Source organism: Pelophylax lessonae (genome assembly GCF_965119305.1).
Source record: "Pelophylax lessonae genome assembly, chromosome: 5".
NCBI classification, from domain to species: Eukaryota; Metazoa; Chordata; class Amphibia; order Anura; family Ranidae; genus Pelophylax; species Pelophylax lessonae.
This window is the reverse complement of record NC_138772.1, coordinates 7,618,939-7,646,832: the sequence shown is the minus strand read 5'-3', so window position 1 is coordinate 7,646,832 and position 27,894 is coordinate 7,618,939. Positions and strand designations below refer to the sequence as shown.

Genomic DNA, 27,894 nt, shown 5'->3' with positions numbered 1-27,894 from the left:
GACCTTAGTCTCTGAAAAAGTTCTGGTACCAAAGGGAGAGGTTAGCGGTTCTTCAAGAAGCCGATGAGCCCAGGACTGAGGTTTGCCCAGGAGCAGGGAGCTAACAAACCCCACTTTAGTATCCTCCAGGGAAAATGTCCGAAGTTACAGAGAAAAATACAGCTCTCATGTGTAGCTGAACTTGCCTCAATCCCATGAGAATCTCTCGGGCATAGAGACCCGGGGTTCGGGTGGTAACATCACCACCGTGGGCCCTGAAGCAGATTCTGCTGGTGCCATGGAGGAAGAAGGTACTGATGACACAGGAGGATTCCCAGGAGAAGTCACGGAACGCAACCGTTCCTCCAAATGTACGTAGCCATCCTGGAGTGATTTCACGGCTTTGGATAATGCTGCAAGATGTTGGCAAATCTCCTCCATTGGAGAGGCCCCTCTTGCAGGCTCCGACATGGCTGTCTTGTACTGTCAGGGTTCTGGCGGCAAGCCTGACGTGCAGAGGGTTGCCTCGTAGGGACCAGAGAGTGGAACACAGACAAGTCACCTTGGTAGTAGACACAGGCTAGCCTGAGGTGCGGAATCTAAGTGCCAACCAGTTTTCACCAGAGCCTCTGATGGTTGAGGATGGATTTTGCTGCGTGTATACAGTGCTGTATTTTGGCCTAGGCCAACAAGGCCCAGGCCTAGGGCAGCACTTTGCAGGGGTGCAGCAAAATAGCCACCCCCGCCTCCATCTGAGACTCTATTAGCCACTGGTTGCTAGAGCCACCTGGCGTCTAGCAACCAGTGACCTCACACCTTCTTTCACCCCCCTTTCCATCTCTCTCACCCCCCTCTCCCTCTCTCTCTCATCCCCCCTCTCTCTCATCCCCTCCTCTCTCCTTCTCTCATCCCCCCTCTCTCTCATCCCCTCTCTCTCTCTCATCCCCCCCTCTCTCTATCTCTCCCCCCATCACCCTCTCTCCCCCCCTTCACCCTCTCTCTCTCTCTCTGTCTCTCTCTCCCCCACCACCTTCTCCCTCTCTCATTCTCCCTTACCCACCCCCCTCTCTCTCTCCCACCCCCTCTCACCCAACTCTCGTGAGATCTCAGGGGTTCTTGCTGGGACTTGTAGTCCTTCAATTTTGTAGGGAGTCACATCCGTTAAACAGGAAGGGGTGGGGAAAATTTACAAAGGAGGTGGAGGGTGGCGCCAAATTTTAGTCTTGCCTAGGGCAGCTCAAAACCAAAATACACCACTGCGTGTATAGCACCAGGTCACGGTCCTCAGGGTCGCCCCACCAGGGGGTGAACAAGTCCAGGTCCGATGGCGGATAAGCAGACTAGGGCAATGCAGGAGAATGGTCACAGAACAAGCCGAGGTCAGGACGGGCAGCAGACAAGCGAGGCAAGAGAAAAGCCAGGAGGTCAAGTGCGTTCCTGACACTTGCTGTGATGCATGACCTGTGACAGGAAATTGTCTTCCAGAACCTCACCTTAGTAGCAGAGTTTGGCTGTTTCTCACCCAGTTTTAAATCGAAAGTATCGTCGCTTTTTACCTTTTACCTACAGGTAAGCCTATAATGCAGCCTATAATAAGGCTTACCTGTAGGTAAAATGAATATCTCCTAAACCTGCAAGGTTTAGGAGATATTTGCCCTGCATGCAGCCGCTGAAACCAGCGGCGCATGCGCTCTGAAGGTCCAGCGGCCCTTTAGAGCTTTTTGCCGGCTTCTTGCCGGAAAGTGATCTCCCGCGTGCAGTGATGTCATCGCAGCTCCGGCCACTCATAGCACCGGAGCCGCCGAACCCGGTAGAGACACCGAGGGAACATGAAAGCTCCCTCAGCCGTGTCTGGGCGAACGGGTCAGGTTTTGTTTTAAGATAAGTATTTCATAATGTGCTAGTATGCAATGCATACTAGCACATAATGCCATTGTCCTCCAGGGTTTTTTTTTTTCCGGTGAGGATACAACCGCTTTAAGCCTCCTACACAGCTGTTTCTGTTTCAGTTAATTACTGTGCTATAACCTACATTTGAAATTGATGATCGTTGGCACCTGCTTGGTATAATTGATTAATCATACACCTGGCTCTAATCCTACACAATCCCTGACTTTGTGCAAGTGTAAGCCCTCATGCACACTGGGCATCAGAAAAAACGAGCTGCAGAGCCACTTCTAACGCCAGGAAAAAGCAGCTGTAAAAACGAGCTTTCAGTAGCTTTTTCCATTTGCGTCAGGATGATCCAGCGCGACTTGCGCTGTGAGAATCTTGAGGGGGAACTCCACGCCAAAATGGGGAAAAAAAACGGCGTGGGGTTCTCACCAACGACATAAGGGGGTGGGGCCTCCCTGTGATGTCACCGGGAGGCCACGCCCCTAATGGCTATATAATAAACTGCAGAGACCGGAGACTGGCATAATCACCGGGGACAGCGTCGGAGGAGGACCGGAGGAAGAAGTAGACCAGAGGAGGCAAAAGAGCAGAAGAGCGGAGGGGGAGAAGAGCGGAGGGGGAGAAGAGCGGAGGGGGAGAAGAGCGGAGAGGGAGAAGACCGGAGCGGAGAAGACCAGACGAAGATTTTTAATAAACTTTTCAAAACGTCTCCTGTCATTATTTACATACACTGCCTTTTATGGGGTGAATGGTTAGGGGTTCAATGTACCCCATACCCATTCACATAGGGAAGGGGTCCGGGATCTGGGGGGCCCCCTTGTTAAAGGGGGCTTCCAGATTCCGATGAGCCCTCTGCCCGCAGACCCCCACAACCACCGGCCAGGGTTGTGGGGAAGAGGCCCTTGTCCTCATCAACATGGGGGCAAGGTGCTTTGGGGTGGGGGGTGCAGAGCCCCCCCTGCCCCAAAGCACCCACACCCCCCCCCCATGTTGAGGGCGTGTGGCCTGGTATGGTTCAGGGGGGGATGGGGCCGCTCGCTCGTCCCCTCCCCTTTCCTGGGCTGCCGGGCTGCATGCGCGGATAAGGGTCTGGTATGGATTTTGGGGGGGACCCCACCCCGTTTTTTCAGCGTGGGGCTACCCTCAAATTCCATACCAGACCCGAAGGGCCTGGTTTGGAACCTGGGGCGGAACCCCACGCCGTTTTTTCCCCATTTTGTAGTGGAGTTCCCCCTCAAGATTCTCACAGCGCAAGTTGGATCATCCTGATCTTACTTGCGGTGCGCCTTCCATTCAAATCAATAGGCTCCCATAGGGAACCATTGATTTTGAATGGAAGAAAAAAAACGTATAACGTGGCTTAACGCACGTTAACCACTTGCCTACAGTGCACTTTCACCCCCTTCCTGCCCAGACCGATTTTCAGCTTTCAGCGCTCTCACACTTTGTCTGAGAATTACTCAGTCATGCAACACTGTACCCATACAAAAATTGTGTCCTTTTTTTCACACAAATAGAGCTTTCTTTTGATGGTATTTGATCAATACTGGGTTTTTTATTTTTGTGCTATAAATAAAAAAAGACTGAAAATATCGTCAAAAAAAACGCATTTTTCTTTGTTTCTGTCATAAAATTTTGCAAATTAGTCATTTTTCTTCACAAATTTTGGCCAAAATTTATACTGCTACTTATCTTTGGTAAAAAAAAACCCAAATAAGTGTATATTATTTGGTCTTTGTGAAAGTTATAGAGTCCACAAGTTATGGTGCTATTCATTGAAAATTGATCACACTTGATCACACCTGATGTACTGAAGGCCTATCTCATTTCTTGAGACACTAAAAGGTCAGGAAAGTACAAATACCCCCAAAATGACCCCTTTTTGGAAAGTAGACATTCCAAGGTATTTAATAAGGGGCATGATGAGTTTTTTGAAGTTGTAATTTTTTCCCACAATGCTTTGCAATATGAAGATTTATTTTTTTTTATTTTTTTTATTTTTTACAAATTGCCGTATTAACAGGTTATTTCTCTCACACAGCACATGTATACTTGCAACTACACCCCAAAACACATTCTACTACTCCTCCTGAGTATGGCGATACCACATGTGTGAGACTTTTTCACAGCCTGGCCACATACAGAGGCCTAACATCCGAGTAGCAGCGTCCGGCATTCTAGGAGCACAAATTACACATATAATTTCCTGACAACCTATCGCACTTTTGAAGGCCCTGGAGCACCAGGACAATGGAAACCCCCATAAAATGACCCCATTTTGGAAAGCAAACAGCCCAACGTATAATTTTTGAGGCATAATGAGTCTTTTGAATATGTCATTTTTTTCCACAAGTTTTTGGAATATGTGGAAAGAAAATGAAAACACATTGTTTTTTACACAAAGTTGTCCATTTATGCAATATTTCTAACACATCGCATGTACATAGCAAAACTTGCACCCCAAAATACATTCTGCTATTCCTCCTGAGTATGGCGATACCACATGTGTAACACTTTTTCACAGCCTGGCCACATACATAGGCCTAACATCCAAGTAGCGCTTTACACAAAGTTGTCCATTTATCCACTTTAAGGCTGGGCCTATTTTTGACACTTGGTGTTTACAAGCTAAAATCATTTTTTTTGCTAGAAAACTACTTTGAACCCCCAAACATTATATATTTTTTTTTAGCAGAGACCCTAGAGAATAAAATGGAGATCGTTGCAATATTTTTTATCACACCATATTTGCGCAGCAGTCTTCCAAATGCGATTTTTTTGAAAAAAAATCACTTTTTTGAACTAAAAAATAAGAAAACAGTAAATTTAGCCCAATTTTTTCCATAATGTGAAAGATAATGTTACGCTGAGTAATTAGATACCCAACATGTCATGCTTCAAAATTGCGCATGCTCACAGAATGGCGCCAAACATTGGTACTTAAAAATCCCCATAGGCAACATTTTAAAAATTTCTGCAGGTTACTAGCTTAGAGTTACAGAGGAGGTCTAGGGCTCAAATTATTGCACTCGCTCTAACGATCGCGGCGATACCTCACATGTATGGTTTGAACAACGTTTACATATGTGGGCGGGACTTGCGTATGCGTTTGCTTCTGTGCGCGAGCTAACAGGAACAGGGGGCTTTAATTTTTTTTTTTTTTTTTTCCTATTTATTTTATTTATTATTTTTTTATTTTTACACAGTTTAAAAAAAAAATGTTTTGATCATTTTTATTCCTATTACAAGGAATGTAAACATCCCTTGTAATAGAAATAGGCATGACAGGTCCTCTTTATTGTGAGATCTGGGGTCAAAAAGACCTCACACCTCACAACTACACTAAAAAAGCAAAAAAAAAAAAAAAAATTGTTGAAAGAGGAAAAAAAAAAAAGCAAAAAAAAAAAGCGGCCCTTTAAACCGGTTGCTAGGCAACGTCTTTTGACGTAGCTCCGGTCCTCCAAGACCATAGAGTTGAGTGAGGGCCATCTTGCCCTCACTCGACTTCCTGTCTCTGAGGATCCGGGACCGGATAGTTTTCCCCGCTGCCGGCGGGTCCGGTAAGCTGGGAAAACGTCTGGGACGCGGCAGGAGGGGGGGGGGGCACCTCTTCCCCTGCACCGTAAGGGTAATTCCGCGGCGAATCCGCCACTGGGACCACCCTTATCTGAAAGCCGACCGCCCGCCGTTTCAAAAAATACCGGGGTTATGGGGGCTATCTGCTGCCATAACCCCAGTATTTAGCTTTTAATGGCCGACGCATATAGTCGTTAGGCGGTCAGTAAGTGATTGCATGTATATGGCAAACAGGTGACGATGACTGACGGGGTGACGATGACTGATGGGGTGACAGGTGACGATGACTGATGGGGTGACAGGTGACAATGATTGATGGGGTGACAGGTGACGATGATTGATGAGGTGACAGGTGACGATGATTGATGGGGTGACAGGTGACGATGATTGATGAGGTGACAGGTGATGATGATTGATGGGGTGACAGATGACGATGATTGATGGGGTGACAGATGACAGTCACTGACGGGGTGACATGTGACGATGATTGATGGGGTGACAAGTGACGATCACTGATGGGGTGTCAAGTGACGATGACTGATGGGGTGACAGGTGACGATGACTGATGGGGTGACAGGTGACGGTGATTGATGGGGTGACAGGTGACGGGCGATGGTCACTGATGGGTGACAGGTGACGGGCAATGGTGCACGGCGGTACTGATGGCAGTCTCTGGTGACCGGTGAATTTTAGGCTACGTTCACATGTGAGCGTAGCGATCGCGGGCAGAATCACTGCGATTCTGCCCGTGATCCAGAAATCATTGCAAATTGCGGGGCGCCTGTGCGTTGCCCGTGATTTGCAATAGCACCCCAAATGCTGTGCGATGTTGCTGCGATTTCCGCCTGCCGAATCGCGGTAACATCGCGCAAACAACGCATGACGCTCCAAAGAAACTCTTGTACCTTTTTTAGGCGTCATGCGATGTTTGCGCGATGTTACCGCGATTCGGCAGGCGGAAATGGCGGCAACATCGCACAGCGTTTGGGGTGCTATTGCAAATCAGGGGCAACGCACAGGCGTCCCGCGATTTGAAATGATTTCCGGATTGCGGGCAGAATCACAGTGATTCTGCCTGCGATCGCTGCGCTCACATGTGAACGTTATGGGTGTCAATTTCTGGGCACTGATGAGGTGACTGTTGGGTGACAGGTGACATTGGGGGGGGGCTGAGGACTGTGTGGGGACCTTTATTAGTGTGATTTTTACTTTGTGACATGTGTACAGAGCAGTAACTCACTATTTCTAGCTCTGCTCTCCTCACACTGGAAACTGTATGAGGAGAGAAGAGCTAGTAACAGTCAGTTACTGCTCTTTGTTTACATTTTGTGATCGGCTGTGAATGGATTCACAGCCGATCACATAGTAAACAGTCACTGTCAGTGACTGTTTACTACCGCCGGTGACAGCTGTGTTTCTACGGAACACAGTGCCACCGACATGACCGCGCTGCGCACTCCCGATCGCGCATGCGCGGTCATCTGGTGGGCGCCTTCATTGTGATCGGCTGTGTCATTGGAACACAGCCGATCACGTGGCAAACAGCCACGCCCATTGGCTGTTTCCCCCCTGCCGGTGATGGGGGTGTCCCGGGGACACCCCGACACCGGCAGTGCAGGGCAGCGCGCACGCGATCGCGCTCCTGCCCTGCTTAAAGTGCCGCCGTCATATGACGGCGGCCCAGGATAATGGTCGCTCCGCTCCGCCGTCATATGACGGCGGGCGGGCGGCAAGCGGTTAAGCAACGTTATTCAGCCTTTAGCAGCGTCAGACGTTTTTACAGCTTGATGCTGCAGCTCCAGAACGCACAGTTCCTGGGTTTTTTTTGGAGCTGTAAAACGCCTATGCCACTTGGAGCTCCTAAAAGCTGTATGTGTGCATGAGGCCATAGAATAACATGGATGGGCGTTCTGCAGCTGCAAAAAAAAAATGTCTGACGCTGCTAACAGCAGCTCCAAAAACGTCCAGTGTGCATGAGGGCTAAGAATTGATGCTGGTTCGAAGCCAAAGGGTAGTCACACCAAATATTGATTTGATTTAGATTTTTTCTTTTGTTTGCTCACTTTGAATTTTGTAAATTGATAAAAATAAACAATTAAAATATATATTTTTGGAAACATTCTTACTTTACAGAGTTTCTTCACTCCCGTGTAAAACGTTTGTACAGTAATATGTTTTTTTTTTTTTTTTTTTGCTATGTTTTTCCTACGGAAGTGGAGTAACCCTTTCAGTAACTTTTGTATTATGCAAGTCATATTTATAATAAAACTTTCCCGTGTACATAGATATGAAACAACTGCGTTTTTTTTTTTTCCCTAAGGGATGGGCCCCTACATTTTCCCATGTGATCGAAAACGTATCACGTGACACCATTGATGCGTGCGTTAACTCTTTGCGTTCCCTCCTCTATGCATGGTGTTTCTCTGCGCACACGTGTCTCCTTCCCTCTCAACCTCAATAGTTTTGATGATGGGGTGGGGTTACGTTCCACTCTGGCCAATCCCAGCAGGAAGCTTTCATGGCTTGGCTTGCAATTGGCTGCCTAAGAGGCGTGACCTTAAACCATGTATTAACCATTCATTGTATGGGGAGTCACACCAGCAGCTCATGTTACTCAGCAGACAGGTGAGAGATCCATGCAAGAGCTGAGGGAAGACAAAGCTATAGAAAAAGACACAAGTCCATCTGGTTCAACCAATACAAGACAATGCAAAGGAGCTGAATGTCTGGGAGTTGCATGTGGAATATACAGAGATAATAAGGGGATGGCAGAGTAAGATTCCGCAATGTGTCATTGGAAGATCGAGAAATGCACATGTGACTCTACAATTCATATGGAATATCCCTTGAAGACTCAGGATTGCACCGTCTGATCCTGGAATATATATGGACTATTCTCTACTCTACGGAGGATTGCCTAGTCTGATCCTGGAATACTTATTGCATATCTGATACAGTAATGATAATTGTATCATCTTACATATAGTTACATAGTTAGTCTACATATAGTTACATAGTTAGTCTGGTTGAAAAAAGATACAAGTCCATCTAGTTCACCCAGGATCTGATCCTAGGAAATAAATGGGATATTCGGTACACCGTGGAGCATTGCACCGCCTGATCCTGGAATACATATGGAATATTCTCTACTCTACGGAGGATTGCCTAGTCTGATCCTGGAATATTCTCTACACATACGAGGATTGCACCGTCTGATCCTGGAATATATACGGAATATTCTCTACACTATGGAGCATTGCACCGTCTGATTCTGGAATATTTATGGACTATTCTCTACACATACGAGGATTGCCTAGTCTGATCCTGAGATACTTATTGCATATCTGATACAGTACTGATAATTGCATCATCTTACATATAGTTACATAGTTAGTCTGGTTTAAAAAAAGATACAAGTCCATCTAGTTCACCCAGGATCTGATCCTGGAAAATAAATGGGATATTCGGTACACCATGGAGCATTGCACCGCCTGATCCTGGAATATATACGGAATATTCTCTACACTACGGAGCATTGCACCGCCTGATCCTTCAATATATACGGAATATTCTCTACTCTACGGAGGACTGCCTAGTCTGATCCTGAAATATTTATAGGATATCCGGTACAGTCCTCATCTGATCCTGGGACATAAATGGGATATCTGGTACACAATGGAGCATTGCACAGCCTGATCCTGTAATATAAATATATGGGATATTCAATATACTATGGAGGATTGCACCATCTGACTTGTAGGGTGAAGATTCGTGCCAAGTCTGCAGGTTGCTCCATGTGGAGGTGACCTCCTCTCCTTCCTGCACACAGCTGTCTCTGATCAGGGTTACCTTTGGTAGTATCTGCTGTGGTATAGGGAATCGTTATTAGGGCTCTCTGAATTCCCAGATTTGTTTTGGAATTTCCTGTACTTGGAATACATTTACGGGAACTGAGGTCGGAAAGCCGAAGAACAGGTAAATGTCTGTCATGGTCCAATAAAGCCCCTAAAATTTCCTCCATTTCTGCTACTTTAATGGTATCCCAGACGTATTAAGTAGGTTTCTGTTGTCCATAGAACATGTGTATTTTACATTATCCTGAATGAAAACCACATTCAAAGTTAGAATTTTGTTTGTTGGAGAAATTTCCTCATCACTATAGTAAAAAAGCAATTGTCAATTTAAGCTCATTAACCATATCCCACCAGGGACGGTGGGGACCCCTTATAATGGGCACAGCAGGTGTACAGACCCTGGAACTCAGCACAGGGATGGTGGGAATCCCTCATAATGGGCACAGCGGGTGTACAGACCCAGGAACTCAGCACCGGGATGGTGGGAACCCCTCATGATGGGCACAGGGGGTGTACAGACCAGGGAAATCAGCACAGGGATGGAGGGAACCCCTCGTAATGGGCACAGCAGATGTACAGACCCGGGAACTCAGCACAGGGATGGTGGGAACCCCTCATAATGGGCACAGCAGGTGTACAGAACCAGGATTTCGGCACAGGGATTGTGGGAACCCTCATAATGGGCGCAGCGGGTGTACAGACCCGGGAAATGAGCACAGGGATGGTGGGGCCCCCTTTATAATGGGCACAGAAGGAGTACAGACCCAGGAACTCAGCACAGGGATGGTTGGAACTCGTCATAATGGGCACAGCAGGTGTACAGACCCAGGATCTCAGGACAGGGATGGTGCAAACCCCTCATAATGGGCACAGCAGGTGTACAGACCTGGGAACTCAGCACAGGGATGATGGGAACCCCTCATAAAATACACAGCAGGTGTGTAGACACGGGAACCCAGCAGAGGGATGGTGGGAACGAATCGTAATGGGCACAGCAGGTGTACAGACCCGGGAACTCGGCATAGGGATGGTTGGAACCCCTCATAATGGGCACAGCACTTATACAGACCCCGGGAATTCAGCACAAGGATGGTGGGAGCCCCTCATAATGAGCACAGTAGGTGTACAGACCTGGGAACTCAGCACAGGGATTTATGGAAACCCCTCATAATGGGCACAGCAGAGGTCTCACTAACAGTGTCCCCAGGATGTAGAAGAAATTGTCGGTTGGTTTAACTCTTCAGCATTAACCAAACAGGAAAATATCAGTTTTGAGGGGACCCTGTAGATAAAAGGAATAGAGAGATACAAAGTAACATTGTTTATAAACATTGATCAGACAGGAGATAGAGAGATACAAAGCAACATTGTTTATAAACATTGATCAGACAGGAGATAGAGAGATACAAAGCAACATTGTTTATAAACATTGATCAGACAGGAGGTAGAGAGATACAAAGTAATATTGTTACATTTGTATCAACACTATTTCCTCTATAGCTCAAATGGTTGAGCTTCCATCTGCATGTGATGTCCACTAAAGTAACCCGACAAGCAAATACATATTATTATTATTATTATTATTATTATTATTATTATTATTATTATTATTTTATTTCTTAATATTTGTTCATCTTTTACCCTTTATATTTTTTAACCCATAATTTACCAGGATTAGCCCTAATTAACACCGCCTTCCCCCTTTTTATTCCTAAAAGATGACTGCAGGCAACACCTTTTCAGTTTTGGATATAGCGGGGGAAGGATTCAAACCCATCAGGTTTTATTTCTATCTGTGCCCCCATCAGGGAAAGTTGACCTCTGTATTTGTCCTGTTTCCTGTACAGTGATAGAGAGGAAATCTTTCAATGGGACGTTAGTACTGGTGACAGACTGGAATTACATGGGGTACAATACTTCATAAGACGTTACTTTTTACCATGATAGGAATTCCAATGCCAATGTCCCCATTCGCTGACCTGATTGGTTTGCTTAATCCATGTTTTGTTTGCACTCCTGGAGATAAGCAGTAGGAATGCAGAAAATGTGGGTTTTTTTCTGGGCAGTGGGAATGGGAAGGCCAACATGCAGTGTCTGCCAGTGATTGCCACCTGTTGTTGTCACAGTTATCTAAGTCAAACAGGAGCATGGTGAATATATTTGACACTTCCATGAACACATGACCTGATGACATTGTGTTCTTACAATAACACTGCCCTGTGTGTTTTCAAAGGGCAATGTGCTGAATGCCTCTGGGCCAAGAAGCCAAAAAAAAAAAAAAAAAAAGCATGTCCTGGTGCTACAGATACCATTCAATACAAGAGTGTTAGGTGGGCCTGCTCATGACAGCTTGTGGTCAGGGTGCAGCATGATGTGTAGGCAAGCAGAGATCACACAGAGGCTGCGATGACCGTGAACAATTTATTATGAAGTCCCAACAATGCACAATAGGCTCGGTGAGTAGGCACAGCTAAACCGGAGCCACTTACAACACTGTAACAGAAGAGCGTATCCTCAGATGATGCCGAGATCTTCTGCAATGCGGAGAGGGAATGCAGCCTGGCCACTCCCAAATGGCAGGCTTACTATGAGGGGGATAGGTTAGTCCTCCTCTGAAACCTCTCCCTGCCAGTATACGCTATCCCTGCCAGACTGTGAACCTGTCCCTACACTTGCCACTCACACAAAGCATGCCAAACTTGGGAGCCAGGGTCCTAAATAGGCTCTTTCCTAACCCAAGATGGCTGCGGCGGTCACATGGGGCGCCAGCATCCAATCGGACATCTATTCCTCTGGTGACCACAGGAAATCATACACGAACCAAGTTCCTCACAACTTCCTTTCCCTTTTGCATTGCCGATTAGGTTGAGTGCCAACCGGGGGTAAGGACTACAGACTGCACCTGCCTAGAAGCTTACAATCTAAATGGGAACAGCAAGTACTACAAAAAGTAATAACTGTGTGGGAATGAGTTGATGGAGAGAGTGATACTCAGTGGCGGCCCATCCATTGTGGGCACAGGGGTGCCCCCCCCCCATCCATGCGTCTGGCCCTCTAATCTACATGCAGGGCACCGGACGTATGGATTCCAAAGGGTTTTTTTTTTTTTTTTTTGAAGCACGTGATTAGAGCCAGAGGCTCTAATAGGCTTCAAAAAAGGGTGGGCTCGGGGGGCAGTGAGCCCACCCAGTTGTGTGACAATAGCAAATGAACATTCGCTATTATCACAGTGATTCTCCTCCCAGGCAATCAGGGAGTGGGTCCTAAGACCCGTTTGCCAATTGGCCGAAAGGAGAGGCCATGCTATTGGCGGAGGAGGGAGGAGACGCAAGGGAAGCCTTTGCGTGTCATGGTGTGCGAGCTGGTGTGGTCCGGGGGGGGGGTATGGTGTGGTCCGTCTGCTGCCCCCCCAGCCCATGGAGCACCAGCCTCCACTGGTGATATTCCTGGTGTTAGGTGGAAGTAGGATAGGCTTCCCTGTAGAGATTAATTTTCAGGGATTGCCTAGAGGCAAACAAATTGGGGTAGGGAGTTCCAGGGGATGTGAGAGGCTCTGGAGAAGTCATAGAGACAAGCGTGGGAGAAATTTATAAGGAAGCTAGAAAGCAGGAGGTAGTGGGAACAGCGAAAGTATGGCTGGGGGTGATGTGAAGGTGAGGTTGATGATGTAGCTCGGGGTTGTGGATGAATTATTTGGAAGGTAGGATGGGTTTCCTTAAAGAGATTTGTTTTTAGGGATCACTAAAAGGCAGGTAGAATAGGAGATACCTGAATGGATTGAGGTGGGGAGTTCCAGTGTCAATCCTACAGGCTCACCTGAGTCAGAGGACAGCTGGCTGGAGGTAGGAGTGGAGCCCAGTGGCAAGGACCGCAGGCAGGTAGTAGGTGCAGGAAGTCTGGCAGATGCGTGGTCAGACAATCCGGGTTGGCTACGGTGGTAGCAGTGCTGGATACAGGATGGACACCAGGTAGTACTCTGCTGAGGACACGGGTTCACCTGAGGTGCGGAAACGAAGTGCTAGCTGGTTTTCACTAGAGCCCCTGATGGTGGGGATAGACTGCGCTGCAAGCTAACTCCAGGTCGCGATCCCCAGGATCACCCAGACAGGCAGAGTGCAGATTCGGTCCGGAGGGGGAGGAGCAGACAAGGGATAACCAGAGAGAAGTCAGACGAGCCAAAGGTCGGGGCGGGCAGCAGTAAGCGTGGTCAGACAATCCGGATCGGCAACAGAGGTAGCAGTTCAGTAGGTAAGGACAAAGCAGAAGAGTAGTCGGTAGTCAATTCCTGGTCAGCGTTGGATTTGTGGTAGTAGACAAGAGCAGGAGGTGAGGAGAAGCTTGATCAAGGCTCAGGAGCTCAATAATCAGCAAGCTGGAGTGCAAGGGACTGGACTTATATAGGGAAGTACCAGATGTGGGGAATCAAGGGTGATGAGCAAGGCTTGGCAAGACTAAGGTTGAAATAATAGGCTTCAGGGAGGAATGTCCAGAGAGGAATGTTCAGGGAGGAATGTCCAGAGAGGACGGTAGCCTAGTAAGCAGGGCTACTGCCTGGGATGTGGCTGGTCACGGGTTCGAATCCCGATATCCAGAGGATGGGGAGGCTCTGGAATGTCCTGGAGGCAAGCTTGGTAACAAAATGACGAGGGAGCTAGAGAGCAGAAGGTCATGGGAACAGCAAAAGGATGGTTTGGGTGATATTGAGACAACATTTGTGGTGTATCTCAGGGCAGAGTTGTGGATTCATTATGTGGAGGGTAGGATGGGTTTCCTTGAACTGATGAGTTTTCAGGGATCATCAAAAACCACCAGATTGGGGTGGGGAGATCCAGAGGATGGCAGGGGGGGTCTGGAGAACTCCAGGAGGCAAGCATGGGGGAAAATGATGATAGAGAACAGGAGGTCCTGGGAGGAGCAGAGTTGGTTTGGATGATATTTTGAGATAAGGTTGGTGATGTAGCTCAGAGCAGAGTTGGGATGAGACCGGTGGAGGCTGGATAGGCTTCATGAAGAGATGAGCTTAGAAATAAGCATAAGGTGGACAGAGTAGGAGATAGCTGGACGGATTGTGGTAGGGAGTTCTAGAGGAGGGGTGTCAAACTCAATACTATTGCAGGGCCACATCAGCATTATGGTTGCCCTCAAAGTGCTGGTTGCATCTGTAAGGCTAGATGTCCAGAGCCCCCCCCCCCCTTACATCAGATGTCAAGACTGAGCCCTCCACTATCAAAAGCCAAGAGTCCTGACCCTCCCTTACATCACAGTGCACCCCTCTTACATTGTGCTGCTGCTGGGAAGAAGCTGGGGGCAGAGCTGGGAAGCAGAAAGTGCAGGGTCTGAAGGAGGACCAGAGGAGGGCTAGACTCTGCGATATGCTGAGACCAGGGGAGGTAGAGACGAGGGAGTTCTGTGGCTGTAAAGAGAGGCACAGGATCTGTAGGAGGAGTTCAGTCCTCCTCTCTGTTGCTGACTGCTGCTGAGACAGGAGAGCATAGACGAGCCTCTCCATGGCTGCATAAGGGGGGCACCGCAGCTGCAGGAGAGGTGCGAGGGCCACATGAAATGGCCTTGAGGGCCAGATTTTTGACATGTGTTCCAGAGGATTTGGAGAAGTCATGGAGATGAGCATGGGTGGAGGTGATGAGGGCGCTAGGGGGCAGGAGGTCTTGGGAGGAGTGGAGAGGATAGAATGCGTGATATTTTGAGAAGGTGTTTGTGATTTATTTTAGGGAAGAGTTGTGGATGGCTTTGTAGGTTGCTGTTGGCATTTTCAATTTTAATCTTTGGGCAGGCAGAAGCCAGTGGAGGTATTGGCTGAGAGGCTGAGTCTGGCAGCAGCATTCGATAAGGACTGAAGGGGGGGATAGCCTGTGTAGGCCAATGATGGCGAACCTTGGCACCCCAGATGTTTTGGAACTACATTTCCCATGATGCTCATGCACTCTGCAGTGTAGTTGAGCATCATGGGAAATGTAGTTCCAAAACATCTGGGGTGCCAAGGTTCGCCATCACTAGGGTAGGCCAACAAAGAAGAAATTCAAATAGTAGATAAACTGCTTTAGGAACGAGTCCTACAAGCTAAATGAGCTGGAAACAACTGAGTTTTGCTGCTTCCAGTGGGAACACCTGTTCTGGGGATAACTATGTTTAGAGACTTTAACTTCCAGAGGTTTTACCAGGGCTTTTTTTCCCTCAGAAAATAGGTACAGGAACCTAACCACAGCCCCCCAACCCCCCCCCCCCCCACACACACACACAAACACCCTCAAAACTGCATCAAATATTGGGTGTGGTCAAATTTCCCTAACAGTGGGAGGGTCTCAAAGGGGTATTTATTACAAGGAGTGCATTATGTGTGCAGAGTTTGGGAGAGGATACACACAGAGTGCAGAGTTTAGTCTTCTTTCACAGCTGCTTACTTCTGCATTCCCCATCCACATCTCACTTTCAACGCTCTTCAGCTCTGACCAGTGGTGGCCCCCCCCCCATCCATGCGTCAGGCCTCCTAATCTACATGCAGGGCGCCGGACACATGGATTCCAATGGGGTTTTTTTTTCTTTTTTGAAGCACGTGATTAGACCCAGAGGCTCTAATAGGCTTCAAAAAAGGGTGGGCTCGGGGTGCAGAGCACTACGCCCTGAGCCCACCCAGTTGTGTGACAATAGCGAATTAACATTCACTATTATCACACTGATTCTCCTCCCAGCCAATCAGGAAGCGGGTCCTGAGACTCGTTTCCCGATTGTCTAAAAGGAGAGGCCATGCTATTGGCCAAGGAGGAGGGACTAGACACAAGGGAAGCCACCGCCGCATGCCCTCCACATCAGTCCAGGGTGGGTGAGTGCGCCGGCTACCGGGGGAGGTGGTACGATGTGCGAACTGGTGTGGTACGGTGGGGGGGGAATGGTGTGGTCCGTCTGCTGCCCCCCCCCCCCAGCCCATGGAGCACCAGCCGCCACTGGCTCGGATCCCTGCTTGCAACCCCCCCTCCACTGCCCCCATCTTCTCCTCTCCTCCTTAACCACTTTACCACCGGAGGATTTTGCTGTCTTCCGTCCAGGCCACTTTTTGCGATTCGGCGCTGTGCGACTTTAACTGACAATTGCGCGGTCGTGCGACGCCGTACCCAAACGAAATTTACGTCCTTTTTTTCCCACAAACAGAGCTTTCTTTTGGTGGTATTTGATCACCTGTGCGATTTTTATTTTTTGCGCTATAAACAAAAAAAGAGCGTTTATTTTGAAAAAATAACAATATTTTTAACATTTTTTTATATGAAATTCCCCCCAAAAAATGTAAAAATCAATTTTTTTTTAAAATTTTTGGCCAATTTGTTTTCTGCTACCTATGTTTGGTAAAAAAAATCGCAATAAGCGTATTTTGATTGGTTTGCGCAAAAGTTATTGCGTTTACAAACTAAGGGAAAGATTTCTGTCATTTTTGGTGTTTTTTTTTTTAACGCGTAATGGCGGTGATCTGCGATTTTTTTTTTTTATTTTTTATTTTTTTTTTTTTTGCGGGACTGCGATATTGCGGCGGACAGATCGGACCCTTGACTGACATTTTTGACACTTTTGGGGGGACCAGTGACATTACTGCAGTAATCAGTGCTATAAATATGCACTGTTACTGTAAAAATGACACTGGCAGTGAAGGGGTTAATTTTATTGGAGAGGGAGGGGTTAATGTATGCCTAGTGCTTACTGACGTGTGGGGGGGGAGGTGACTGTGTGACAGAAGGACAGATCGGATGTCCAGCTATGCTGAACAGTCCGATCTGTCACTCCCTGTCACTATGGAGATCCGCCCGCTGTGTTTACACACAGCGGGCGGATCTCCAGACTCGATCCCCGACGATTGGGTAAGAGCAGCGGCGATCGCCGCTGCTCCTCCCCTGGCCCGACTCCCGCTGTGAATGAAAACAGCGGGAGCGCGCCTCTGGCGGCGCGCGAGCGCCGCCTACAGGGGGAGGAGTCCAGCGACGTAGGTCTACGTCGCTGGACGGGAACGAGCCACTGTGCCGCAGTAGCAGCACAGTGGCCGGTGGTCAAGTGGTTAAAAGCTCCGCTATCTTCTACATGCCATACATTTGTTGCTGTATTAAGCTGAAGCATCGGTCTCTTGTACCTCCTCGCATACTGTAGTTGGCTCTGCCTCTTTCACTTTTAGGGAGGGAACCTGCATCTCTCTTGTCCCCATCCCGAATTCAGCTGTTGGGAGACAAGATGTCACTTGTAAACAGAGAAGCCGGATTTTTGGGTTTACAAGAGATAGCGGTGAGCAGGGAGAAGAGGGCCTGAGCCAGAGGTGGTGGAGTTGGGTTCCACTAAGTTTTAACCAAAAAAAAAAAGCCCTGGTTTTATAATTTCCCAATTCTTTCCAAAATTAGTTTAGATACTTTACGTTCTGGTTAAAAATCCAACTCTAAATTCTTCCCAGTCCTTGTAAATGCATATTTGTTCTATGTTCTGTTCATAACTGATTATATAACCATGCCGTAAACCCTAAGCACATGATATGCCTTCACTCGCGTAAAGTTTGCTACTTTGAACTCTAGAATAGCTTCTCCAATGAACCATGGGACGGTTTGTTTTAAATCTTCAGTCACAAGGAAAGGGTGTTAATAATTGTCATATAGAAAAGGAGGGTGGGGGGGGGGTAATAATTGTTAATATATAGAAGTGCTGTGTAAGGATGTTTTTGCACACCTCTACTGAAAGGAATTTAGATGTTGGATAGACACAGAGCCTAGAGATCTCCGTAGAGTTACCAATAAAACTGAAATCGCAGCCAAGCTCTGCTCACCTCTTTGATCATTGATAATCGTTGATCGTTTATTTGTCCTACCTACCCTAGGCCTCGTCTGACCATCATGGGGGTTCCAGAGAAGTTCCAGTTTGCCATAGACCGTGGTGGCACTTTCACAGATGTGTTCGCACGTTGTCCTGGGGGTAAAGTTCGTGTCATGAAGCTGCTGTCTGAGGACCCGGCAAACTACAAGGATGCCCCAACCGAGGGTATTCGACGAATCCTAGAGGAGGTGAGGACCCTCGTTCTATAGAAGAAGTCTACAGTTTTGTCTGAATGAATATATGTGAGAGTATACGGCATGTGATGTCATCAGCTGAATAGAAATGGTGCTATCGGTATGAATTTATATTTTAACCACTTCTGGGCCCGAAGATTTTCCCCCTTAAAGCGGAGATCCACCCAAAAGTGGAACTTATGCTTATATGCTTCCTCCCCTCTGGTGTCACATTTGGCACCTTTCAGGGGGAGGGGGGAACGGGTACCTGTTTTTGGCACTGCGGCGCTGTCCCTCGGAAGTTTGACCCCCCTCCTTCTTCCTCCGCCAATGGGACAATTAGAAAGCGCAGCGCACTTCGCGCGTTCACTTTGGACCAATGTACAGAATCTCACAAAAGTAAGTACACCCCTCACATTTCTGTAAATATTTTATTCTATCTTTTCATGTGACAACACTGAAGAAATGACACTTTGCTACAATGTAAAGTAGTGAGTGTACAGCTTGTATAACAGTGTAAATTTACTGTCCCCTCAAAATAACTCCACACACAGCCATTAATGTCTAAACCGCTGGCAACAAAAGTGTGTACACCCCTAAGTGACAATGTCCAAATTGGGCCCAAAGTGTCAATATTTTGTGTGGCCACCATTATTTTCCAGCACTGCCTTAACCCTCTGGGGCATGGAGTTCACCAGAGCTTCACAGGTTGGCACTGGAGTCCTCTTCCCCTCCTCCATGATGACATCATGGAGCTGGTGGATGTTAGAGACCTTCCACTCCTCCACCTTCTGTTTGAGGATGCCCCACAGATGCTCAATAGGGTTTAGGTCTGGAGAAATGCTTGGCCAGTCCATCACCTTTACCCTCAGCTTCTTTAGCAAGGCAGTGGTCGTCTTGGAGGTGTGTTTGGGGGTGTTATCATATAATAAAATATTAACAAAAATGTGAGGGGTGTACTCACTTTTGTGAGATAATGTAATTATGTATGTACCATACCTGTGGGATCCCTGTAGAAGCTGGAAATAACTGTAGTAAGCATTACTACTACACCACTACTCCAGTGATCTCCTCTAGCTTCCAGGTCCCATGTAGAGCCAACCAACACCAACAGTACGCATATACGCTCCTCATTGGACTGGGCTTTCTTCCATGGGGCGGCATATATACATATATAGCTTTGTGCTGGGAGCACGCCACACAGTGCACTCCCAACACAGAAAACCGCCTCTCACCAGGAGCCCTGGGTTCAATACTAAGTCATCTCATTGCTGTGATAGCCTCCTGTGGGCTATAATCAGCCACTGTGCAGCCCATACCCAGGGGAGGACTGGGCTAGGGGGCAGGGGGGCAATTGCCCCCCAAGCTACTCTGATGCCCTGTATAAAGGCTGCACTGCTCCTGCCACAGACATGCCTAAAGGATTCCTGGTGAAGAGAAGTATAAAGTCTTCAACGCTGACCTACTGAGTGCGGGATGAAGACAGGACAGAGCGCAGGCCTTCCCCCAGCATGGACGGTGTAAACTGTGTCTGAGCAGAGGCCAGTTCCATGTCCCACGTGAGACATTCCTCCCCTTGCCATCGCCAACCGATCTGTCCCAGCTCCCCCCAACCGCCCCCTGCTGGCCAGGTTGGGAACCCGTATTCAGCCGGTAAGTAGAGAGTTCCTGGAGCAGGTCTTCAGCCTGGAATGGGGGTCAGGAGGAGGATGGGAAGAGGGAGAGTGGGAGGAGGGGCCGAGTCGCTGCACCATGGGCCTCTGGTTTGTACTTGCCCCCTGGGCCGAAAGTTGCCAGTCTGTCCCTGCCCGTACCTGTTTCTCTCTGAATGGAGGGAGAAATACATTGTATCTCTCTCTCTCTCTCTCTCTCCTTGCAGATCTTTCCTTTTCAATCTGAAGCTGCTGTAATTTTCTGTCAAATACAATATGGCCACCTGGAGGAGCTCTGTACACAGATGATATACAAAACGCCCCCCCCCCCCCTTCCACCAAAATTGTAATTTCCTGCTTGTGTGATTGGCTCACTGATTTTTTTCCCAGAAGTCTGCACTAATATACAAGTTTTGGGCATCCCCGGCAACAAAAATGTAATTTTTGGTGAGATACTCCCAATACGAACACGTCTAAAGGTATGCAGACCCTGCCACTTATTAGAAGCCTGCAGATGCAGCAGCTGATTAATAATTATTAAAGAGGAGTTTCGCCTGGAGAAAAAAAATTCAAAGTCAGCAGCGACAAATCCTGTATAAATCCTGCAGCTGCTGACTCTTAATACATAGACACTTACCTGTCCAGAGAGCCCGCAATGTCAGCACTCCAGCCGATTTTTGGCGCTGCCATCGCCATTCTTTCTAAGGGAAACCGACATTGAAGCCTTTTGGCTTCACAGCCAGTTCCCTAGTGTGCATGCGCATAGCGCGCTGCGCATTCTCATAGGCTCGGCGGTAGGGGAAGGAGGACGAAACATCCGGTGGACGGCGCCGTGGCGCTGTGTCCCGGAAGTGGGGAGGGGTACTTGTCAAAAACAGATACCCCCCCCCCCCCCCTGAAAAGTGCCAAATGTGGGGAGGAAGCAAATGAGCAGAAGTTATGGTTGGAACGCTTTAAATCACTCCCATTCACTCTGCACATGGACACAGAGAAACAAACTGCTATTTCTTCAGGTAACAAAAGGTCGGAATCTGCAACAAAGTTTCATACAATCCCTGCAATGTACAGAAATCACCTGGAGGGGAAGGGGTTTTTTTTTTTTTCTCAACAAAAGTGGAGTTATTTTTAAACAAGGACATTTTAAGCACTTGCCGACCAGCCACCACCCATATACGTCGGCAGGTACCTGCGAATTGCCATACCTGTACAGTGGTTCGCCGGAGCGATCCTGGGGGTGGGGGCATGCCCATGAGGCACAGGGCACGCGGCCGCGATTGCTCCCCATGGAGAGAGAATGGCGGTCTGCTGTTGTAAACATTGCAGATTGCTGTTCTCTCAGTAATCATCACAGGGCTCCTCCTATTTAGGAACACAGGTCTCTGTTGATTCAATTAGCCCATCCCCCTCACAGTTAGAAAACACCCCTTAAGCTCACATTTAACTCTTTGATCGCCCCTGGAGTTAACCCCTTACCTGCCAGTGTCATTACTACAGTAATCAGTGCTAAAAATATGCACTGTCACTGCCCCCCCCCCCCCCAAAAGTGTCAAAAATATCAGTTGGGTGTCCGATCTGTCCGCCACAATGTCGCAGTCCCGCTAAAAATCGCTGATCGCCGTCATTACTATTAAAAAATATAAATAAATAAAAATGACATAAATCTTTCTCCTAGTTTGTAGACGCGATAACTTTTGCTCAAACCAATCATAAAACGCTTATTGAGATTTTTTTTTTTTTTTTACCAAAAATATGTAGCAGAATATAAATTGGCCTAAAATTTGATTCAAATAAATGTATTTATTTTTTAATTGGGAATGTTATAGAGCAGTAAGTAAAAAAAATATATTTTTGTTTTACAGAATTGTCGCTCTTTTTTTGGTTTATAGCTCCAAAAAATAAAAATCGCACAGGTGATCAAATACCACCAAAAGAAATCTCTATTTGTGGGGAAAAAAGGACATCAATTTTATTTGGGAACAGCGTTGCGCAACCGCGCAACTGCCCATTAAAGTAACGCAGTGCCGTATCACAAGAAATGGCCTCGTCATTAAGGGGGAAAATTTTCCGGTTCAGAAGTGGTTAAAGCAGAAAAGTGAGCCCTCTAGAAGTGAAAAAATAGACCTGTGAGATCTTATGAAATAAATGTTACATTATTATGTCTAATGGTTGTAATTCAGCGTTTTGGACTGAGATTTGAAATCTAATGCAGGTTTGTCATGCAGGAAACGGGCTCTGCGTTCCCACGGGATCGCCCCCTGGACACTCAGCAGATCGAATGGATCCGGATGGGGACCACCGTGGCCACCAACGCCCTGCTGGAAAGAAAGGGAGAAAGGATCGCTCTGCTCATCACCAAGGGCTTCAAAGATCTGCTCCACATCGGGAACCAGGCCAGACCCAAAATCTTCGACCTGGCAAGTTTTTATTATTCGATCTTCATATAATGTATTATCTAACTGAGGGGCAAGACCAGATACAGTCCATAACCTATTGTTTGACCCTCTAACTACCACCAAAAAGCTCAAAACAAACTATTTAACCACTTCCGGCGAATCAACGTCCCTTTCCCTGTCCCTGTACCTGCCCCTGTCCCTGAACCTGTCCCTGTACCTGAACCTGCCCCTGTCCCTATACCTGAACCTGCCCCTGTACCTGCCCCTGTCCCTGTACCTGCCCCTGTCCCTGAACCTGCCCCTGTCCCTGAGCCTGCCCCTGTCCCTGAGCCTGCCCCTGTCCCTGAACCTGCCCCTGTCCCTGAACCTGCCCCTGTCCCTGAACCTGCCCCTGTCCCTGAACCTGCCCCTGTCCCTGTACCTGCCCCTGTCCCTGAACCTGCCCCTGTCCCTGAACCTGCCCCTGTCCCTGTCCCTGTACCTGAACCTGCCCCTGTACCTGCCCCTGTCCCTGAACCTGCCCCTGTCCCTGAACCTGCCCCTGTCCCTGTACCTGAACGTGTCCCTGTACCTGAACCTGTCCCTGTACGTCGGCTCGGAGAAGTGGCTGTAGCAGGATGATCTTCAGCTGCAGGCATCACCCCGATACCGTTCTTTAGAGCCGGTGGTCGGCTTTCAGAAGAAGACAGCTGATGCGGCTTGGAGCTTCTCCTCCCAGCGAGTGGGTGGAAACGTCCCACCCCCCCTTCTCCTCCCGCCACCTTCTGCGGCTCTGCCCGGGTCTTCCGTCCCACCCGAGCAACCTACCGGCACGTCTGAGGACTGGTTGGAGTCCCAAAACAAAGCCGGATTTGGCTTTAATTGGGTCTCTGATGTAGTAACCTGGAGGCCACGTCATGACGTCACTTTCGGTTTACTCGGCGGCTAACGGCGCCAATTTAAAAAAAAACTGTCAGTATTCAAAAATGCAGATTTTGGCATTTTTGAATACATTGAAGTGCAGTGGAGGGGTTTCGGATCTTTTAGACCCCCGATCCCTCCATAAAGAGTACCTGTCACTGCCTGTTACTGTCACAAGGGATGTTTACATTGCTTATGACAGCAATAAAAGTGATAAGATTTTTTTTTTTTTTAAAAACAGTGCTAAAATTAAAAAAATTAAAATAAATATGAAAAAAAAAAAATGTTTAAAGCGCCCCCGTCGACGTAAACTCACGCACGAAAAAAACGCATACGTAAGTGGCGCCCGCAAATGAAAACAGTGTTCATACCACACATGTGGGGTATCGCTGCGATCGCCAGAGCGAGAGCAATAATTCTAAAAAAAGACCTCCTCTGTAACCCTAAACTGGTAACTGTTAAACATTTTTTAAAGCGTCGCCTATGGAGATTTTTAAGTACCGTAGTTTGTCTCCATTTCATTGAACTGCGGCATGAAAATGCAGCGATTCATCAATCTACTTCTATCCTGATCTACAAAAGAAAAGACACTCCTTCACGGATGTTCACAGAAATGTTCGGGAGAAAGGCCTGATGTCCAAAGTCTCTGGACAATCAGATTCAGCTGAGTTGGGAAACCAGGGGTTCCTTGGTCTGGTGGCTTTTCCAACTCTTCGGTAGGGCAAGTCTTTTCTCCCCCTTTATTGGACAGTAATCACGACGGATGCCAGTCTGTCTGGTTGGGGAGGTGTCCTGAGGCTGAGCTCGGCTCTGGGTAGTTGGACGCTGGGAGAATCTGGACTACCGATCAATGTCTTGGAACTTCGGGATAGGGCCTGACCGATTATCGGCAACACCGATATATCGGGGGCCGGTATGCACTTTCCCCGATATATCGGAATCGGCCCTTGAGGTTACCGATATTTCAGGAAAGTGCTGTACCAGAGTGATACCTGCAGCTAGAGGCAACACCCCGGTACCGGCATCCATAGCCGACGGTCGGCTGTCTTGTAATGACAACCAATGTGGCTGAGAAGCCGCTTGGCTGTCATTACAAGGAGCGGGAGGGGACGTCCCCCTCCCGCCGCCTTCCGCGGCTCGTCTGGGTCTCCCGTCCAGCCGGGTGACCCGGGCATCCTACCTGCACCGCCGGCCAAGAGAAGACCCGATCAAAGCCGCATTTGGCTCTGATCGGGTCTCCATGTAAAAACCCGGAAGTGATGTCATGACATCACTTCCGGGTACTCAGCGCCAAATTTAAAAAACTGACCGCATTCAAAACAGCCAAACTTGGTGTTTTGAATGCTTTTCAGTGCCGATGAGGGGTTTGGGGGTCTTTTAGACCCCAGATCCCTCCACAAGGAGTACCTGGAAAAAAAAATGTTTACATGCCCGAAAATATCGGCCGATACCGTGTCCAATGACCAAAATATCGGTATCGGCATCAAAAAAAGGATGTCGGTCGATCACTACTTCGGGAGATCAGGCTTGGCCTGGATCACTGGAAGGATCGGCTCCGGGGGCTCCCGGTACGGATTCAGTTGGGCAATTGCACAACGATGGCTTATGTCAATCACCAGGACAGAAGAAAAAGTATGTTGGTGGATCTGGTGGTAGCTGGCATTCTCCGATGGGCAGAACAAATTGATCCAGCCCGTTCCGCTGTACACATGCCAGGTGTGGAAAATTGGCAGGCATATTACTTCAGTCAGTAGGCATTGGACAAAGGGGAGTGGTCCCTTCATCCGGATGTGTTTCAGCTGATATGTCTGCGGTGGGGCACCCCGATGGTGGACCTGTTTGGCGTTTCGGCTCAACAAAAAGGTACTGAGGTTTGTGGCAAGATCAAGGGATCATCTAGCAGACACAACAGGTGCTCTGGTTGCCCCGTGGGGCCAGTATCATCTGATCTATGGATTTCCTCCTTTTAAGCTCCTTCTTCGGCTTCTGCGCAGGATCGAGCCTGAATGGATTCTGGTCATTTTGGTGGCCCTGGAGTGGCCTCGGCGGTCTTGGTACACCGACTTAGTGCTAGGGATGCACCGAAATGAAATTCTTGGCCGAAGCCGAAGCCGAATAATAATGAAATGTTTGGCCGAAGGCCGAATACCGAACGCGGTGTTTCGCATTTTTTCCATTTATTTTGCCAATTTTTTGTCCTCTCTCTTGTCCTCTCATGTCTCTCTCTCTCTCTCTCTTGACCTCTCATGTCTCTCTCTCTCTCTCTCTCTCTCTCTTGTCCTCTCATGTCTCTCTCCCTAAATGTTACTGTAGGGAATGGGATTAAGTGTACACTGCAGCCTTGTACCATAGGGTTAATGTTAGTGACACTGTAGGGATTGGGAAGGATGCTGGGAATGGAAATCAGGAAGCATGCAGGCAGCCTTGTAAATTTTAATTGCAGATACAGGGCACTGGGCAGGTCAGGGTTAATGTGGTAACATCAATTACTCAGTGACAGTCAGTGTCAGTGTGGACTCGATCAGATTATACAGTGACAGACAGTCTCTCATAGTGGTGGTAGTAGGAGGCTGGAGGTGGACTAGTAGGAGCCTGGAAAGGAGCACAGCCACATACATACATTACTCACTCGTGCACTGCAGCCCGCCCCACACATTCAGTGAGTCTTACTCTCCTCCCTAGTTTTTTCAATGGCACATTCAGGAAGCCAATCACGCCGTGAGTAGCGGCACAGCGGAACCAATCAGGTGTACAGGCACGCGTGATTGGTTCGCTGTGCAGCTAATCACGGCGTGATTGGCTTCCTGAATGTGCCATTGAAAAAACTAGGGAGGAGAGTAAGACTCACTGAATGTGTGGGGCGGGCTGCAGTGCACGAGTGAGTAATGTATGTATGCTCACCGCTAAAGTGTCCCGGCTTCCCCTGCCTAACACGGAAGTCTGTGAGTCCTCCTGTCCTCCTCCGAGTCCCTTCCCCCTGTAAATATCGTGACCTCGGCGATATGAATATCGCCTACGGCCACAGAACGATAGTCGATATCATATCGACTATCGTTCAGCCCTATTGTTTGGCACAAAATTATTCGGCCTTTTGACTTATTCTGCCGAACACCGAAAGTGCTATTTTTTCTATTTTCGGCCGAATAATGTTCGGCCGCCGAATATTCGGTGCATCCCTACTTAGTGCTAATGTTGGTCAATGCCCCTTGGAGGCTTCCTCTAAGGGAGGACTTGCTGTCCCATGTGCCGATCTTTCATCCTGCTTTACAATCGCTGGCTTTGACGGCCTGGCTGTTGAAAGCCAGGTGCTGAGGGATAGAGGTTTGCCTGGGTCAGTTATTCCGACACTGCCGAAGGCTAGGAATTCTACCTCTCAAAAGATTTACCATCGTAAGTGGAAAGCGTACATTTCGTGGTGTGAGTCGATTAGAGTTCACCTTCGTTCCTTTTCAGTGGTTGCGATTTTGACCTTCCTTTAACGAGGTGTTGAGCAGAAGCTGACCTTAAGTACCATCAAGAGCCAGGTGTCGGCTTTGGCGGTCTTCTTTCACTGACCCTTGGCCATACCTTCCTTGGTGCGTACTTTCATTCAAGGGGTTCGTTATCTGACTCTGCTGGTGCGGTCTCCTCCACCGCCATGGGATTTGAACTTTGTACTTCTCCAGAAGCCTCCCTTTGAAAATACTCAGGAGATTCCCTTGCTTACGCTGTATCAGAGGGTGGCTTTTTTGGTGCCTATCAACTCGGCTCACAGGGTGTCGGAACTGGCAGCGTTATCTTGTCGTACCCCTACTTGGCGGTCTACAAAGATAAGATGGGCCAAGAAAAGGACTGTCTGCTTCTCCTGCGACCATTTCCGGATGGATCAGACAGGCGGTGACTCAGGCTATTCTATCAAGAGTTGGGTTCCTCCTTTTCCGGTAATGGCGCACTCTACATGGGCGCTTTAGTGCTTCTTGGGCCTTCCGTCATCATGCGTAAATGGCGCAGGTTTGCAAGGTGGCCACCTGGTCGTTGGTGCACACTTTCATAAGATTCCACAAAGTGGATGTTTTGGCATCTGCCGATGCTTCTTTTGGCCGCAGGGTTTTTCAGGCCGCTGTTTAGAGGGCCTGTTCCCTCTTTAGGGGTGTATTGTTCAGGTTGGGCTCCTGTTTTTTGTTGAGCTCCTGTTACCTGGTTGGCTTCTTGTGTTTAGCCTTGTGGTTTTTTGGCCCACCCCTCATGTTTTTGGCACCGCTTGAGGACGTCCCTATGGTTCTGAATCTGTCAATGAACGAAAGAGAAATTAGGATTTTTGCACTTACTGTAAAATCCATTTCTCTGAGTTCATTGACGGACACAGCACTCACCCCTCTATGGAGATGTGATACTTCTGATACTGCTTGTTACTAAACTGAAGGCTTATAGCAGAGAGGAGGAGTATACCGGCTAGGACTGCCCCTAGGCGTAGCCAAGTGTTTTTTTCTGCCTAGTGTCCTACTCCTGTAGGGGGCAATATAAACCTATGGTTCTGAATATGGAGCGCTGTGTCCGTCAATGAACTCCGAGAAATGGATTTTACTGCAAGTACAAAAATCCTATTATCGTTCATTTCTTTTTTAACCACTTGCCGACC

At 48.0% G+C, this 27,894-nt stretch overlaps 1 protein-coding gene across 1 annotated transcript in view; it reads left to right on the top strand.

Annotated features, from left to right (window-relative positions):
- Nucleotides 1-9,345: 9,345 nt before the first annotated feature.
- OPLAH (5-oxoprolinase, ATP-hydrolysing) overlaps nt 9,346-27,894 on the top strand; it is a gene marked incomplete at its 3' end in the record, with an annotated part of 124,080 nt that continues 105,531 nt past the window's right edge. The window contains exons 1-3 of the mRNA XM_082257466.1: nt 9,346-9,426; nt 18,163-18,346; nt 22,206-22,397. Coding sequence (XP_082113592.1) covers nt 18,179-18,346; nt 22,206-22,397 — 360 coding nt within the window. The 5' untranslated portion in view covers nt 9,346-9,426; nt 18,163-18,178. The remainder of the gene's footprint in view (nt 9,427-18,162; nt 18,347-22,205; nt 22,398-27,894) is intronic.